At 42.1% G+C, this 12,557-nt stretch overlaps 1 protein-coding gene across 1 annotated transcript; it reads right to left on the bottom strand.

Annotated features, from left to right (window-relative positions):
- Window positions 1-164: 164 nt before the first annotated feature.
- LOC114635412 (neutrophil immunoglobulin-like receptor 1) lies at window positions 165-1,797 on the bottom strand. The gene is made up of 4 exons (XM_028784018.1): window positions 1,666-1,797; window positions 1,467-1,502; window positions 1,003-1,287; window positions 165-866 (listed from the first exon to the last, which is right to left on the bottom strand). Exons 1-4 carry the CDS (start codon window positions 1,697-1,699, stop codon window positions 523-525), a joined length of 699 nt encoding a protein of 232 aa, XP_028639851.1. The 5' UTR covers window positions 1,700-1,797; the 3' UTR covers window positions 165-522.
- Between the last annotated feature and the right edge of the window lie 10,760 nt (window positions 1,798-12,557).

Raw genomic sequence — 12,557 nt, 5'->3', positions numbered from 1 at the left:
ACTATTTCTGCATTGAAATCTGTATCTGTGGTCGCACTGTCTCCTGTGCTCTCTCTGTCAATGGGCTAAAGAGCCCTGGCTCCACACATACAGCACACATCAAGTGTTAGCATTCCTTCTAGGCTCTGCCCAACATCTACCTGGCAACAACCACGTAGGCCTGGCTTCCTAGAAAAGAGGTGTTTGTTCCCTCCTCACTCTCCTATTCTCTTTGCCTTTTTTTCTCTCTGATTTCTTTTCCCTCTGTTCCTTCATGCACACTCCACCCCGCTTCTCTGTCCAAGTATTCCTGACTGACCTTTTCCCCTCCCCCTCTCTCTGCCTGTCTCTATTCAACTCCCCTTCTCATGTCCATAAACAAACTCTATTCTATACAATATCTGTCATATGGTTTGTACCTGATAGGGAAGGGATGGGTCCTTCAGAGGCACTCCTCACACTTCACCATACTTGGCTCTACAAAACATATCCTGGTTCTCTCTTTTGAACAAAACACAACATGAAGCCTCCCTGAGCACCGTTTCACCTCACCATTAAGTGGAAAGGATGTGGTTCCTCACCTGAGACCAGGCGTTCCAGGGGGTCACTAGGCTCTGACCACACTTCTGGGTTATGACTGTCATAGTAGTAGCATCTGAATGTCCACCTCTGGTTGGAGGTCACTGGATGTACAGAGAAGAAGGCCTCAAATTTCCTAGTAGTATAGTTATACCATGAGTTCTGCATCTGGTAGAGTTTTTGTGGTCCTTCCTTAGTCAGAATAAACCTGTCATAATTCTGCCCTGACACACACTGGAGGATAACCTTCTGTCCTGAGGTCACCACAGGGCTGGGCTGGGCTGACAGGCTGGGTTTACTGTGTGCTCCTAGGAGAAAAGGCAGAATCAAGTTACATGTGTCAGGCCTTGTCATCCCCCAGGGCTGTGAGGTGGCAGTGCAGCAGAGAGCAGTCTGACTTCTTGAGAGTGAAGCCTGAGGATGGGGCATTGTTTTTCTTCTCACCTGTCACCACGAGCTCCAGGGCGTCACTGACCTGTGAATGTTTACCATTGATCTGATAATAACAGTAGTAATGTCCTGCATGGTGCTCGTCAATTTTTGAGATGGGGAATTCAGCTGTGTTGCCAGATTTAGATGGAATTTCTTTGCACAGTGGATATTGGCTTCCTTCTTTATAAAGACAGTACCATCTGGCTCCTTGGGTCCCCCCACACAAGAAGGTCACCTTACTCTGCTTGGAGACCACAGAGTCTGGCTGTACTCTAAGGATAGGCTTAGGAAGGGACCCTGCAAGAAAAAGAGCAGGCAGGCCTCAGATCATCCATCCTCTGATTCCAGTCCTTAACCCCATGACCCTCAGGTTACCCTCAGGAATAACACACATGTGGTGTTTTCCATCATTCCCACCCAGGCATGGCTCCTGGGTATGAAGAAAAGAGCAGGTCAGGGAAGCTGAAGACACTCACCTGCCAGCACTGAGATTCTGAGTCCCAGAGTGTGTCCTGGAAGAGAGTTTCCTGTGAGAGGTTTGTCCCTGAAACTTGATCAGCTCCTTCCCTCTGCACAAACAACTAAGCCTCTGGGGTCTCCTGATGGGTCAATGCTCAGCTACTGCCCCTGATCATTTCTAGACCTCAGTATCCCCTCCCCCTCTTCAAGTCTCACCAAGACAGAGCAGGGCTGTGAAGGTGAAGGTCATGGCATCTCTCAGAGGCTACAACTCTGCTTGAGGGCAGTGCTCTGCTCGAGAAGTCTTTCAGAAGGGATTGGAAACAGGGTATGGCCCTGGAGGCAGGGATGTCCTTATGACATGGTCACATTTCAGCAGTCTCACAGGAAGGGGAACTGCCCTCCTCAGCCAACATGCTGTGACTTCCTCAATGTTGTGACTAGGCCAAGCAGTAGACTCTTGCAAACTTGTCTTACACAGATGACATTTCCTTAGCTGACCAGTGTCTGCCTCACCTCTGACCATCACTGTCACAGCTATGTTTTAGCAGACATGTGTGAACATCTAACACAACAGTACAAATTTAAGTGTGATTTTGTTTTGTTCCTTTTCACATTTTTAGGTGATAAATTTTTCTCTTTTGCACATTCTTGATGTTTCTGAGAAGGGTCCTGCTGTATATATCTGCTTGGAATACGATTTAAAGTATTTTTTGTTTCATATTCTTAAATGATATATTACAATTGGGCATTGCAATGTTGTGTGTGTTTGTGTGTACATACATACATATATATGTATATGTGTTTGTGTGTGTCAGAATACAACTTGAGTGATCCGTCTTTCTTTTACAATGTCCATCCTATCAATAATAGACAGGTCTTATAGGTGGCAGCAGGCAACTATACCCTGAGCCATCTCACTGACCCAACACTTATACTCATCATTCTCCTAAGTCCTTCTGCTTCGGTCAAAAAAAATTGATCCCAGGTGTCTTGGACCTAAAATGTTGCCATGTTTTTGTTTCTTAGGATATAAGTTCTCACTGTATGAGGATGGCCACAGTTCAGTGCACAGTGGTGCAGGCATGGGCAGCATTTGTGAGCACCAGTGTATCTCCATATTGCAGGTATAAACTTGAGAAGCTAGCAAATGGGTTGCTGAATGATGCTACCACACAGGTGCAGTACTAGTTGCAGGGTGTAGGTTTGTTTTGTTTTGTTTTTTATAATTTATTTTTTCTTAAATCATGATTCATTCACACAGGGGTTATAAACACAGAAAGGCAGGATGTGGGGAAGGGAATGACACTGGAGTGTGGGTGATCAGGGGGAGTACAGATATCTTCAGAACCGGGTATCGGCTGGGTGAAGGTTCAGGGGAAAAGTCACTATGACTGCCTATGACTCGCATGTCATTATCTAAGTTATTATTGTCTGCCAAGGCTACCTATTTACAAGGTCTATGACTACTCAGGCTGGTAAACTGTCACAAAAGCTGCCTGTTTACAATAGCTTATAGCCATCTGTTTCAATGTTATTCCATTGAGACCCAAGAGTCGGTGTTAGAATACATGTATGACAGGCCTATTGCTGATTTTAGGCCTATGGCTGATTTTAGGCCTTCAGTGTGTAAGCAGGGATGCCCCTGACATCTCCAACCTTCTCTAAGTATAGAAGGGTTGTGGCAATTCTAATCTTGCGAAGGCAGGGATAGAGGCCTGACCTCCAGCACCTGAAGGGGACTTTGTAATGGCTCCAGTCCCCCTGTCATTGTCCAGTGAGGCATGAGGGCCATAACCATCCCAATGTCTTTTTCCTGGAGAAGGGATACTTTTGACATCAACCCCTATGCAGTCAGACTTGTCCCTCAGGGAACCTAGATAGATATTTTTATCTTTTATTTACATTCCCTTGCAGTGCTTAGCCTCGCAGCCTAAGCAAGAATTCAGATCGCCTGTCAGAGGGGGTTCTGGGTGGCCCCTCTCTGCTTGGTCTAGGGGCAGAAGTCCTCCCTTTTAGGTTGGGTGGAGATGGGTTTTGGAAACACCCTGTATAAAGTAACAACCTCATCTTGAGTCTTGTGGTCCTCCATAGCTAACTTATGATAATGTATCTGAATAGGTTTTGCTACCAAATTATTTACCTGTTGTATCACAGAGTTAGTCATCCTATTTGAGGGCCAGGATGAGCAGAAATAAGCAAAAAGAACCCAAATAATGGCCCCAAGATGGGAGGAAACAGGGTTGACAACCTTAGAGAGGCTGAAAACCAATTCTTGTACCAGCATTCATCCATCTCTTTCTCTCTCTGATTTTTCTAGGGGCCTTCACTGACCTATTTCATACTCTCTTTAACCCTCCTTGTCTTGTCTATGTAAAGGCAACATTCTTCTTTAAGGGCTGTACACAGTTAAGAGCTGTACACAACCTTTTCTATTGTAATAGAGTAAATCAAGTCTAATAAGGATCTTTGCGATTTTAGGAGTTCTCTTCAGACAGTGAAATGAGGGATTTCTTCAGATTAGTGATGTCAATCTCTAGCTGTTTAATGTTCTTGTCAGTGGCTCTTCAAAGGTCTGAGTAGTATAAGATCGGAGGCCAGCATCTGGATTAGAACTTCTAACAGCAGACATCACGGGTGATTCATTTTTACCTGGAAAGGAAAAAGAAGGGAATTCTCAGGGAGATTTCTCTTCCCTGGATGTAAATTGTTATTCATCTTATTTATGGTTGGGCCTGGCTTTGTAGGGGTATCTATTTATTTCATTAATCTTTTTGGTAGCCAGTTAGCTATGCCTTCTGTGGTATCAGACAGGCATATCAATCCTTGGCCCCGTAAGGGAACTGGGTCTGGGCCATTCCCTTTAAGGGTGAGAGGGTCCTTCCCCATATCTGTGGCAAAGTTTTATTGGTCTCGGTGGTACCAGAGGCAGTCAGCAGCAGATTTGCCATGAGCTTTCAGCTTTAGAGAGATAAAAGTGAACAAGGCATGATGGAGAGTATTTCAGGGGGGACTCCTTCTTGGGGGTTACCATTCCCCGTCTTTTGTTTTTAAAGCCAATTTTTCAGAGTTCTTGTATAATCAGGTTAGAAGCGCCAACAGTTGCTCCTTCCACATTCAGAGAGTCATGAAGACCCTATTTAAGGATATATAAATCTATATTAATAATCTTTTGTCAAAGGACTGTTACAGCACCGCCGACAACTAATCAGAGTATATAATATATTGATTAGTAATAGCTTCTTCTACTTTTTGTGGGATTACTTCTCTTTTGTCAATTAATTGTTGAGGAAAATTAGGATTTACATCTCTCTTGAGAATATTGAACAGAGACTTAAATTCTTTTGTGGAGAGCTTATAATAGGGTCTTAGCCAATTAGCAACTCCTAGAAACTTTTGAAAATAATTTAAAATAAGTAAACACTCTCCCTCTCTTTTTTTTTTTAGACCCTTTATCTGTGTTTTTTTTTTATTACTGGATATTATACGTATTTACCTTTCAATGTTATCTCCTCTCCCATTCTCCCCCAAAACCCCTTATCCCATACCGCCTCCTCCTATTTTTGTGAGGGTGTGCTCCAAAATCCTCCCAGTCTCTTCTCCCTGCTCTTGAGTTCCCAAACAGTAGGGGATCCAAACTTTCAGGCACCGTGGCCCTCCACTTCCACTGAAGTCTGACAAGGTCACCCTATACAGATGCGTGAGTCCCTCCCTTTGTGCTCTCTGGCTGGAGGTTTAGATTCTGGAAGCTCTGCTTGAAACTTTTGATACTCCTTCTAGAAAGGACCAAAGCATCCACACTTTGGTCTTCCTTCTTCTATGTGAGTTTTATGTGGCCTATATGTTGTTTCTTAGAAGTAGTGAGCTTTTAGGCTAATATCCACTTATCAGTGAGTGCATACCATGTATGTTCTTTTGAGATTGGGTCATCTCACTCAAGATGATATTTTCCAGCTCCATCCATTTGCCTAAGAATTTCATGAACTCATTGTTTTTAATAGCTGAGTAATACTCCATTGTATAAATGTACCACATTTTCTGCATTCATTCTTCTGTGGAAGGGCATCTGGGTTCTTTCCAACTTCTGGCTATTATAAATAAGGCTGCTATGAACATGGTGGAGCATGTGTCCCTGTTGTATGTTGAAACATCTTTTGGGTATATGCCCAGGAGTGGTATAGCTGGGTCCTCAGGTAACACTATGTTCAATTTTCTGAGATACCGCCAGACTGCTTTCCATAGTGGTTGTACCAGTTTACAATCCCACCAACAGTGGAGGAGTGTTCCTCTTTCTCCACATCCTTGACAACATCTGCTGTCACCTGTGTTTTTGACCTTAGCCATTCTGACTGGTATGAGATGGAATCTCAGTGTTGTTTTCATTTGCATTTCCCTGATGACTAGGGATGCTGAACACTTCTTTAGGTGCTTCTCAACCATTTGAGCTTCTTCAGTTGAGAATTCTTTGTTCATCTCTGTGATCCATTATTTAATAGGGTTCTTTGATTATCTAGAGTCTAATTTCTTCAGTTCTTTGTATACCTTGGATATTAGCCCTTTATCAGATGTAGGGTTGGTGAAGATCTTTTCCCAATCTGTTGGTTGCAGCTTTGTCCTATTGACTGTGTCCTTTGCTTTACAGAAGCTTTGCAGTTCTATGAGGTCCCATTTGTCAGTTGTTGGTCTTAGAGCACAGGCCATTGGTGTTCTGTTCAGGAACTTTTCTCCTGTGCCTATGTGTTCCAGGCTTTTCCCCAGTTTCTCTTCTATTAGTTTCAGTGTGGCTGGTTTTAGGTGGAGGTCTTCGATCTACTTGGAATTGAGCTTTGTACAAAGAGATAAGTATGGATCAATTTGCATTCTTCTACATGCTGACCTCCAGTTGTAACAGCACCATTTGTTGAAAATGCTGTCTTTTTTCCAGTCGATGGCTTTAGCTCCTTTGTCAATGATCAAGTGACCATAGGTATGGGGGTTCATTTCTGGGTCTTCCATTCTATTCCATTGATCCTCCCACTTGTCTCTGTTCCAATACCACACAGTTTTTACCACTATTGCTTTGTAGTACAGCTTGAAGTCAGGGATGGTGATTCCCCGAGAAGTTCTTTTATTGCTGAAAGTACTTTTTGCTATCCTGGGTTTTTTGTTATTCCAAATGAATTTTAAGATTGCTCTTTCTATCTCTGTGAAGAATTTACTTGGAATTTTGATGGGGGTTGCATTAAATCTGTAGATGGCTTTTGGCAAAATAGCCATTTTTACTATATTAATCTTTCCAATCCATGAGCATGGGAGATCTTTCCATCTTCTGAGATCATCTTCGATTTCTTTCTTCAGGGGCATGAAGTTCTTGTAATACAGGTCTTTTACTTGCTTGGTTAGGTTCACATCAACATATTTTATATATCTGTGACTATTGTAAAGGGTGTCATTTCCACAATTTCTTTCTCAGCCAGTTTATCTTTTAAGTAGAGGAAAGCTACTGATTTGCTTGAGTTAATTTTATATACAGCCACTTTGCTAAAGTTGTTTATGAGGTTTAGGAGTTCTCTGGTGGAAGTTTTGGGGTCACTTAAGTATACTATCATATCATCTGCAAATAGTGAGATTTTGACTCCTTCCTTTCCAATTTGTATCCCTTTGACCTCCTTCTGTTGCCTAACTTCTCTGGCTAGGACTTCCAATACTATATTAAATAAGTAGGGGGAGAGTGGGAAGCCTTGCCTAGTCCCTGATTTTAGTGGGATTGCTTCAAGTTTCTCTCCATTTAGTTTGATGCTGGCTACTGGTTTGCTGTATATTGCTTTTACTATGTTTAGGTATGGGACTTGAATTCCTGATCTTTCCAAGACTTTTATCACGAAGGGGTGTTGAATTTTGTCAAATGCTTTCTCAGCATCTAGTGATATGATCATGTGGTTTTTTTCTTTGAGTTTGTTTAGATAGTGGATTGCATTGATGGATTTCCATATATTGAACCAACCCTGAATTCCTGGGGTAAAGCCTACTTGATCGTGATGGATAATTGTTTTGATGTGTTCTTGGATTCGGTTCGCTAGAATTTTTTTGAGTAATTTTGTATCAGTGTTCATAAGGGAGATTGGTCTGAAGTTCTCTTTCTTTGTTGGGTCTTTGCATGGTTTAGGTATGAGCTTAATTGTGGCTTCATAGAATGAATTCAGTAGTGTACCTTCTGTTTCTATTTTTGGAATAGTTTAAAGAGAATTGGAATTAGGTCTTCCTTGAAGGTCTGATAGAATTCTGCACTAAAACAGTCTGGTCCTGAACTTTTCTTTGTGGGAAGACTTCTAGTGACTTTTTCTATTTCTTTTGGGGTTATGGGACAGTTTAGATGGTTTATCTGTTCCTGATTTAACATTGGTAACTGATATTTGTCTAGAAAATTGTCCATTTCATCCAAATTTTCCAATTTTGTTGAGTATAGGCTTTTGTAGTAGGATTTGATGATTTTTTTAATTTCCTTGGTTTCTGTTGTTATGTCACCCTTTTCAGTTCTAATTTTATTAATTTGGATACTGTCTCTCTGCCCTCTGATTAGTCCAGCTAAGGGTTTATCTATCTTGTTGATTTTCTCAGTGAACCAGCTCCTGGTTTTATTGATTCTTTGGATAGTTCTTTTTGTTTCTATTTGGTTGATTTCAGCCCTGAGTTTGATTTTTTCCTGCCGTCTACTCCTCTTGGGTGTATTAGCTTCTTTTTGTCCTAGGTCTTTCAGGTGCATTTTCAAGCTGCTAGTGTATGTTCCCTCCAGTTTCTTTTTGTAGGCACTTAGAGCTATGAACTTTCCTCTTAGCACTGCTTTCATTGTATCCCATAGATTTGGGTATGATGTGTCATCATTTTCATTAAATTCTAAAAAATTTTTAATTTCTTTCTTTTTTTCTTCTCTTACAAGATTATCAAGGAGTAGGGTGTTGTTCAGTTTCCATGTGAATGTGGGCTTTCCATTGTCTTTGTCATTTTTGAAGACCAGCCTTAGACCATGGTGATCTGATAGGATGCAGGGGATTATTTCAATTTTTTTACATCTGTTGAGGCCTGTCTTGTGCCCAATTATATGGTCTATTTTGGAGAAGGTACCATGAGGTGCTGAGAAAAAGGTATATTCTTTTGCTTTAGGGTGAAATGTTCTATAGATATCTGTTAAGTCTATTTGGTTCATAACTTCTGTTAGTTTCATTGTATCTCTATTTAGTTTCTGTTTCCATGATCTATCCATTGCTGAGAGTAGGGTGTTGAAGTCTCCCACTATTATTGTGTGAGGTGCAATGTGTGCTTTGAGCTTTAGTAAGGTTTCTTTTATGAAAGTGTGTGCTCTTGAATTTGGTGCATAGATATTCAGAATTGAGAGTTCATGTTGGTTGACTTTTCCTTTGACAAGTATGAAATATCCTTCCTTAACCTTTTTGATAGCTTTAAGTTGAAAGTCGATTTTATTCGATATTAGAATGGCTACTCCCAATTGTTTCTTAGGGTCATTTGCTTGAAAAATTGTTTTCCAACCTTTTACTCTAAGGTAGTGTCTGTCTTTGTCACTGAGGTGGGTTTCCTGTAAGCAGCAAAAAGCTGGGTCCTGTTTGAGTATCCAGTCCATTAGCCTATGCCATTTTATTGGGGAATTGAGTACATTGATGTTAAGAGATATTAAGGAGAGGGTGTTGTTGCTTCCTGCCATTTTTGCTAATAGTGGAGAAATCGTTTGTGTGGTTATCTTCTTTTGGGGAACAGTGATTGTTGCTTCCTTTTTTTTTATTAGAGGTGGGATTATCTTTGTGTGGCTATCTTCTTTTGGTTTTGTTGGAAGAGGATTACTTTCTTGCTCTTTCTAGGGTATAATTTCCCTCCTTGTATTGGAGCTTTCCTACTATCAACCTTTGTAATGCTGGGTTTGTGGGAAGATACTGTGTAAATTCGGTTTTGTCATGGAATATCTTGGTTTCTCCATCTATGGTAATTGAGAGTTTTTCTGGGTATAGTAGCCTGGGCTGGCATTTATGTTCTCTTAGGGTCTGTATGATATTTGTCCAGGATCTTCTGGCTTTTATAGTATCTGGTGAGAAGTCAGGTATAATTCTGATAGGTTTGCCTTTATATGTTACTTGGCCTTTTTCCCTTACTGCTTTTAAAATTCTTTCCTTGTTTTGTGCATTTTGTGTCTTGATTATTATGTGACCAGAGGTATTTCTTTTTTGATCTAGTCTATTTGGCATTCTGTAGGCTTCTTGTATGATTATGGCCATCTCGTTCCTTAGGTTAGGGAAGTTTTCTTCTATAATTTTGTTGAAGATATTTATTGGCCCTTTAAGTTGGGAACCTTCACTCTCTTCTATACCTATTATCCTTAGGTTTGGTCTTCTCATTACATCCTGGATTTCCTGGATGTTTTGTGTTAATAACTTTTTGCATTTTGTGTTTTCTTTGACAGTTGTGTCAATATTTTCTATGGTCTCTTCTGCACCTGAGATTCTTTCTTCTATCTCTTGTATTCTGTTGGTGATTGTGGGACTATAAAATCTTGGGTGTTCGGAGGTCTCCGAGTCCCAAGGAGAAGGCAGAGAGAACAAATCTCTGCCTCAAGATTTCCCTGGCCCCGCCCTTCTTCCCCTGCTTCTGATATATAAGCAAACACCTTCCGACATGTTTTGGGAGAGCCTTTTGCCATCCAAACCCACCGTCTGTTAATAAATCAGCACATCTTAAATCTTCACATGTCTCGTGAAATCCTGGACTCATTTCGTAAGCCAAAACCCACCCAACAGGGCAGGAGTGGGAAAGAGCTGACGAGCCGCAGGACACTTTCTCCTGAGAGCCGAGGTTACCATGCTGCTGCACTCTCACTGAGGGGCAGGGCATGGGACGCTCTCTGCCTGCTTTTGTTCAAGCCCCAGCAAGCCCCAGCGTCTTGTCTGGCGCGCAGCGTCAGGGCAACTCTGCTCTCGGGACTCTGTAGCAGCTTGTAGCAGAGAGTGTCACTGTCAGCCGAGGTTGTGGCTCCCAGGACCACCCTGACATCTGTGCTTGGGTGCATGGGCACTGGCCCGAGCCCATGCCCGGGCTGCCCCCACGCGACCCTGGCATGAGATCTGCCCAACAGGTGATGCTTGTGTCTATGACTCCTGATTTCTTTTTTAGGTTTTCTATCTCCAGGATAGTCTCCTTTTGTGATTTCTTTATTGTTTCCACTTCCATTTTTATGTCCTGGATGGTTTTGTTCAATTTCTTCATCTATTTGTTTGTGTTTTCTTGTAATTCTTTAAAGAATTTTTGTGTTTCTTTAAGGACTTCATCCTGTTTACCTGTGTTCTCCTCAAGTTTTTTGATAGTGTTATTTATGTCATTCTTATAGTCCTCTATCATCATCATTAGAAGTAATTTTAGATCTGGTTTTTGCTTTCCTGGTGATATGGAGAGTTCAGGACTTTCTAATGTGGGAGAACTAGGTTCTGATGATGGCAAGTACCTTGGATTGCTGATGTTTGTGTTCTTGCGCTTGCCTTTCGCCATCTAGATCTCCTTTGTGCTATCAGTGCTGTCTCTGACTGGAGCCTGTCTTTCCTATTATCTAGGTTGTGTCAGAACTGTTTGGGATGGATTTTGCTGCTGGGGTTAGAGCTGAGGCCCAAGATCTGCTCAGTGCTCAAGTGGAAACTGGAAAGGGCCCATGCTCTGGGTCAGGAGTGGATTCCTGGGTCCCAGTGAGTTCCGATTGCTCCCTGTTTGGGGGCATGTATTGCCACCTCCTAGCCTAAGATATTGCTTGGGTTAGAGCTTCTGGGAGCCCCTCTTCCTCTGGGTTCTGAGAGATTGAGTGCAGACCTGACTCCCGGGATCTGCCGAGTGCTTGGGCTCAGACCAGAAGGAACCCACGTTCCAGGCCAGGAGTGAATTCCTGGATCCCAGTGGTTCCCAGTTGCTCCCTGTTTGGGGCAGGTGTTGCTATCTGCTTACCTGAGATGCTGCCTGAGTTAAAGCTCCTGGGAGGCCCACTTTCTCTCAGTTTTCTGAAGTTGGCTACAGAGCTGCCGCCTGTGACCTGCTCTATGCTCGGGCCCAGACCTCTTTCTTGATTCTTGACATGCTTGTTCTCCAACATTGGCTCATGGTCGATGGCACCCCATATACACCATAGTCACTGAGCATATAGTGAGATGGACTCTGCTGTGTTAGACCTACAATCCTATGTGTCTGTCAGGGTTTTCCCAGGGGAGGATGACTCCTGCTGTTTCTCAGGAACAGGATCATGCTGGGGTAGGGGTGTTTCCCTCCTGAATCTTCATTAGCTTTGGGCTGGAACTAAGTGGCTATAACTTGAGCTTAGGTTGTGTATTGTGTGACTTCTTTTGCATTCACACTCTTGGATTTCATTGGTTTGTGCAGTGTATAGATTCTGTGTTTTTCCAACCAAGTGCAAATCCTCATTGTAGATATTTGATCACATGATACTTGTTCATCTATTGGAGGGAATATATTTTATTTTATGTCTGTGAATAAAAATACAGGGCATACTCACACACACACATACACACACACTCACACAAACAAAGACACAGGGAGACAGAGAGCAGAGAGAGAGTTCCTTTCATAGACCAATCTCACTTTACAGAGTAAACCCATATTGATCTTGTGCATGATTCCTCTTGCATGCTAGGCTGAATTAGTTACCTGCTAATATTTAGTTCAGGGTATGGTGTCTCTCCTAGGACACGAAGAAACTCCCTATATTGCTCCATGACTGACTAGGTAAGGATATTTTCTCTCCTAAGAAATCTGTTTTCAGTATTATATTGAATAGATAGGGGAAGAGTGGGCAACCTTGTCGAGTCCCTGATTTTAGTAAGATTGCTTCAAGTTTCTCTCTGTTTAGTTTGATGTTGGCTTCTGGCTTGCTGTATATTGTTTTTACTATGTTTAGGTATGGGCCTTGAATTCCTGATCTCTCCAAGACTTTATCATCAGAAATTCAAGGCCCAGTCTTAAACATAGTAAAAGCAATATACAGCAATCCAGTAGCTAACATCAAACTGGGTGCAGAGAAACTTGAAGCAATCTCACTAAAATCAGGGATTAGACAAGGCTGCCCACTCTCT

This window comes from Grammomys surdaster, unplaced genomic scaffold (assembly GCF_004785775.1).
Source record: "Grammomys surdaster isolate TR1022 unplaced genomic scaffold, NIH_TR_1.0 103653, whole genome shotgun sequence".
NCBI lineage: Eukaryota > Metazoa > Chordata > Mammalia > Rodentia > Muridae > Grammomys > Grammomys surdaster.
This window is presented reverse-complemented; position numbering and strand designations above follow the sequence as displayed.

Excerpts from the sequence above, each read along its gene's own strand:
- LOC114635412 (XM_028784018.1), bottom strand. The coding sequence starts at position 1,699 with ATGACCTTCACCTTCACAGCCCTGCTCTGTCTTG. Across the intron at positions 1,503-1,665 it reads CACAGCCCTGCTCTGTCTTG|GACACACTCTGGGACTCAGA; the intron begins GTGAGACTTGAA and ends ACTCTCTTCCAG. Across the intron at positions 867-1,002 it reads CCTGGAGCTCGTGGTGACAG|GAGCACACAGTAAACCCAGC; the intron begins GTGAGAAGAAAA and ends CTTTTCTCCTAG.